Here is a 5,642-nt window from a genome sequence, read left to right as displayed (position 1 = left end):
AGTTCCATGTCAGCCTGTGAAAAGTCACACTTTTACATTTTTATCTTTTATAGTTTCATCTAGTCTAGCAGCTATAGCAACTGCTTTCTCTTGCTCTTGACTTGTCCAGAAAATACATCAGTTTAGACCTGAAATTCCAAGACATTTCAAGATGAGTAAAATACTATGGCTTATACCTTATATGACTTATGGTGACTTAAAATATGGTTTCAGTTGTTTAATCAATGGTGGGCTGGTTCCTACCAGCTCTCAATGTGACACCACTTCTCAATTTCTTTTAAAATTTTTTTTTATCAATACAGTACATATTTATAATACATAATGATTGCATTCATTATGGGGAATTGGTACATGGATATAACATATATCCTTCTTTCCTCAACTTTCTCTACAATGACATATCTTGACAGTTTGTGTCCAGAATGTGAATATCATTATCATGACAAAATGTTACAAAACAGAGCTGTTTTCCTTAACAAATGGTTATTAAACATTTACCCAAAGAACACTACTTCAACTTTCTCCCCTTAAAAATATACTGAAAAATGCAAATGAAGATTAGCCTATAGTATCATTCAGTGTTTCATTTAAAACCATTAACAAAAGGTGATACTCTAAACTAAAACATGAGGCTGGTGAGATGGCTCAGTGGTCTAAAGCACCTACTTAGAACAAGTTTAGCAAAGCCCAGGGACCACGGTTCAATCCCCAGCACCACATGCCAACCAGCCCGCCCCCTGGTGGACTGAGCTGGCCACACACACACACACACACACACACACACACACACATAAATAAATAAAATTAAAAAATAAATAAATAAACTAAAACATATAAGGAACAAATTACTGGTACACAGGAGCATGATTAGAAACAAGAGAAAAGGGGTTGGCGAGATAGCCCAGTTGAATAAGCGCTTGCCTGGCAAGTGCAAGAGCCTGAGTTCAATCCCCAGTTCTGCCAAAAGCAAAAAAAGAAGAAAGAAAGGAAGAAACAAGAGAAAAATATTTGATACTCACAAAAAAATGCAATGTTTTTAAAAGTTCATATTTCTCCTATAAGTTGTTTTATACTCCATATTTGTTTTGCTATTATATTCTTATTAGATCTTTGTACATCAGCTTTTTAAAAAATCACATGTCTGAATTTCTTTTTAACTGGTTTTTTATTTTAATTTTTATGTGCTGAAAATTTTCTTCAGAATTTCATGTAATGTTAGTCAGGCATGGTGGCACCTGCCTGTAATTCTAGTCCAGAGGCTGAAGCAGGAGAATTGCCCTAACTTCCAGGCCAGCATAGCCTACACAGTGAGTTCAAGCCCAGCCTGAACTACATAGTGAGATCCTGTCTTAAAAAAACAAAAAAGAGAACAATTCAATTGTTCTCAATTGTTCAGTTGAAAAACAATTTCAAAGGGCTGGCCAGATAGCTCAGCAGATTAAAGGGGGGGGGGCATTCAACAGTTCTCCTGCTGTGTGGCCCCTGGGCCTGCTGAGAGGGCAAATGAGACTGGGTGTGGTGGTGCATGCCTGTAGATCCTGTGCTAAATACATTTAAAAGAAAAGAAAAAGAAAAACAATTTCATATAGTGCTTACTTTATTTACTTATTTTTTTTTTTAATTTTATGGAAGGGTCTACAGAGTGATCAGGGTCTCCTACTAGATCGGACTCTTAATGATCCGCCTGTTTACAGCCTCCCAAGAGGTGAGATTACTGGTGTGCACCACCATGCCCAGTCTCAATTGCTATCTCAGTGTGCCCTAGGGGTGGGGCCAGCAAGCTAGGCCCAGGGATTGAACCCCCAGCCCTTGCCCCTGCTTGCATCATATAATGTTTATAAAAGCATTTCCTACCATTACTAAAAAAGTTTTCTATTATTTTTTGCAGAGAAATTTTTACCTGCTCCTGTCACCAAGAAATGTAATTTTTCTTAAGTAAGATTTTTTTCTATAAATATTATATGAGAAGGTAATCTGTAACAAGAAAGCTTAGGTTAAAATATTTAAATTTATGGATTAAAAGATTCATTATGGTACATTTTCATTTTGCTTCTAATTTCTTTATTTACAACTTTTCTGAGTTCAATGTATGCCATACTGTCATCTTATGAATTTGTATAAGCTCCAAAATAGTTCCCCTAAGAAGATGGGAAATAAATAAATTCTCAAGATAGAAAATACACAAAAGCAATAAACAGTCAAGAAAAAAAAAGATACTCATAAACACAACTCTCAAAGGCAACATTAGGGGCCGGGGAGATAGCTCAGTAGAATAAGCGCTTGCCTGGAAAGCTCAAGGGCCTGAGTTCAATCCCCTGTTCTGACAAAAAAACAAAGGCGACATTAAAGGTTGGTATACACTTTCTTTTCAGCCTTTTCCCAAGCATATTTTTACACAGTTGAGATTATTCTGTATATTCAATTTTTTAGTATATTATAAAAGTATTCACTACTATTATTATGAATCATTTGAATAAACATTATTCTAAATTACCAAATGGTAGTCCATCCTACCATTACATCATTGCATTCTAACTGCTACCTTAATTTCCCTTTGGCAGGTAGGTTCTGGGGATTAGAATAGGTACCTTTAATTAAAGGGCCATTACTCTTACTACCACAACACAATCCTATGTACTGTTTTTTTGTTTGTTTGTTTGTTTGTTTGTTTGTTTTTTGGTGGAATTGGGGATTGAACTCAGGGCCATACACTTGCCAGGGAAACGATTATTCTACTGAGCCATCTCCCCAGCCCTCCTATGTATTTTTTCCCCCATGAAGAGTCTATTCTTTTATTGGTTTTCATACATTTTAAATTTCAACTTTCAATAATAAAATTCAATAAATTTGATTGCTTAATCATAAAAATTTGCTGTGCACATCATTTACATGTTGCCAAAGTCTACAGCCATATAAAACATCACAAGGGTCTGAGTCTACACATGGTTCCACCACACAGGAAGGAGTTGATTAAGATACGTTCAAAAATTAAATTATAGATATGCACAGTGTAATTGGCACTGTTCATTAATATTAACCATCTACTCAGAGACGAATTTCTCAGAACTTGCTATTCACAGTAAAATCAGCTGCTGAACTTTACAACAGTAATCCATCAGTTAAAAAGAAGCCAGCCTCAACCAGAACTGGGAATGAAATTCACACCCTCCCTTCTTGCTCGGCTCTAAGCTACCAGCCACACAGTGGGCTTGATTTGGTAATTTCTCCGTGGTGGGGAGTATCAGAAGGAACAATGTAAAGAAAACACGCTTGACACACATAAAGACACACACTTTTCTCTGAAAGGACTGGTTCTGAAGGGTGCAGAGGGAGCCTGACGACAGAGAGGTGAGAATCTTGCCAGGAATTCCACAGAAGCAGTGCGTTCAAATCACAGGCCAGGCTAGCAGGAGCCGCAGGACGCTTTGGGAAGGCTCCGCATGAGCTCCGGAGGGCTCTTTTCAGAGTACAACAGGGTGAGAACACAGACCACAGCTCTATTTTAACACACAAACACTACTGTGAATGAGAAAAAGTAAAAACCCATACTAAATCCTACCGAGATTTGAGCTATATCCCCATAATTTACTTAACTTCATTTTAACAAAAATTCAATCTGTACTTCAATTGGGCCCATTAAATTTAATTCATTAAAGCTGAACATAATGAAAAATTTTTATAAATCACATTTATATTGTCTACCATGTTCATAAAAGGCTTAAATAAGTAAAATACTCAACAGAACATGAACTATAGCACAAGGTAGCAGAAACAGATTTCTAAGTTTAGAGATGCTTGAAACTCACATAAAACTTGGAAATAAATTACAATTTTAAAAAAATAGAACTATGAAGTGCAAAGTAATGTCACTGGACCAAAATTTAATTTAATCACTTTTAATTCAAGTGTATTTTTAAAATCATAAGTGGGGTTTTCATAATCCAAGGTCAAAACATTTATTCTTCACCACTGTAAAATCTGAGCAAGTCCAAAACACACCTTCCGAAGCTAGGCTTCTCTGCTGCTTTGCAGACTTCTGAGACGCAGGCCGCAAGCGACTCCCTGGGGAACGGATTCCAGGGCCACCAAGAGCTGGGCAAGTCAGCGAGGCAAACAGCCTCAGGCACCAAGAAGGTTTCTGCCTGGCTGGCAGCGAGACAGAATCCGTGCACATCTCCCTAGCAAGGGCTTATCCTTGTTCTCAGTCACAAAAGAGAACATGTAAGAATAAATTATTTCGGTTCATTTTGGTAGTTTTTCCCACAGGCCTCGATCCTCAATCTTTCACACAGTCATCAGTCAGGCTTGCTGAATGAACCCCAGCTGTCATTCCAAGAGGAACAGTCACTTTTGAGGAACAGTGTTGTTCATGCTTCTTTTACATGCTCAGAACGGTTAATGAAAATATTTTACTAACTTTGGATGCTGTGCAGCATACAACTCACCCAACAAAGAAAGCTTCTATTTTTTAGGACAATTTTTACCTTTACTTCTAGAATTACAACTTTTTCATTTTTGTTTCTAATTCAGTATTTAAATTTCTGAACTCCGCATTTCAGTACAGCAAGAGCTCCTTTGCAAATGTTTTCCACAGCACAAACAAAGGCTCCTGAGACATTCCGAGCCACACTGACTTCAGCAGAGCTCAAAATGAGCCTGGACGGACGTGTGCCCCGGGCGTTCCCAGCTCCACCTCTTGGAACTGCCCTCAGATCAGAAGACTTCCATTTACTGAGGCTACAGACTACTCTTGCCATTTAAAGTTTGGTCACTAAGAAAGACTGAAAAAATTATTCCCTTGCCCCAAACAACCACCAGAACAGCTCTGATCCACACGTCTACGCCCCATGAAAACAGGGAAGCAGCAGGGCCTGAAGACTTCACACCTAAAATCTCAGCTCCTACGAGATGGCTGCAGTTCACTCCAGGATGCAGGTTTTTGTACCCCGTTCTCCAATACTTCTCCCATTTATAAGTTTACACACACGCACGCACTCACGCACTCACACACACGCACGCACGCACATGTGCACGCACTGTCTCTCATCTCAAGTAAGACACTTTTTTGTGTTTGCTGATAAATTATGAGGAATATGAACTAGGTGTGAACGGGGCTTCGCAGCGTCTGTGAACACCAGCGCTCCCAGTCCTCTTCGCCCCAGGCCCGAAGGAGCAGCTAGGGACGACTACTTCCCCATGCGCTGCTCCCAGGCCGCGTACTGGCGGAGGGCAGAGAAAAAGTCCTCATAACTGACGTTTAGGTGGGAAGGCAAAGAGACAATCTCAGTCAGTCTGATCTGCCAGGGAAGAAAGCCCAATGTGCTGTCCACAGGACCAAACTTCAATATCAAATCAGGATGAGGTGGGGCTGGTGAGATGGCTCAGTGGTCTAAGGCACCTACTTAGAACAAGCTTAGCAAAAAAAAAAGGACCGCGGTTCACTCCCCCAGAACCGCAGGCCAGCCAGCCCCGCCCCCTGGTGGGCTGAGCTGGCCACACACACACAAATAAATAAATAAATTTTTTTAAAAAATCAGGATCAGGGAAATTATTAGAACTAATCAAACCATCCAGCCTGTCCTCATCCAGGTCCGCAGGCCTCCGCCGCTGCGCAGCCGGGCCAGGCCAGCGGCGCGGGCGCG

The 5,642-nt window shown here is 39.9% G+C and overlaps 1 protein-coding gene across 1 annotated transcript in view; it reads right to left on the bottom strand.

Moving 5' to 3' along the window:
• Naa16 (N(alpha)-acetyltransferase 16, NatA auxiliary subunit) overlaps positions 1-5,642 on the bottom strand; it is a 250,544-nt gene that overhangs the window by 1,640 nt on the left and 243,262 nt on the right. The window contains 3 exon segments of the mRNA XM_004640322.1: positions 37-93; positions 95-128; positions 5,191-5,297. Coding sequence (XP_004640379.1) covers positions 37-93; positions 95-128; positions 5,191-5,297 — 198 coding nt within the window.

Source organism: Octodon degus, unplaced genomic scaffold (assembly GCF_000260255.1).
Source record: "Octodon degus isolate 3935 unplaced genomic scaffold, OctDeg1.0 scaffold00122, whole genome shotgun sequence".
Taxonomy (NCBI): Eukaryota; Metazoa; Chordata; class Mammalia; order Rodentia; family Octodontidae; genus Octodon; species Octodon degus.
The sequence above is the reverse complement of the archived record's forward strand: the minus strand, read 5'-3'. Positions and strand labels throughout refer to the sequence as shown.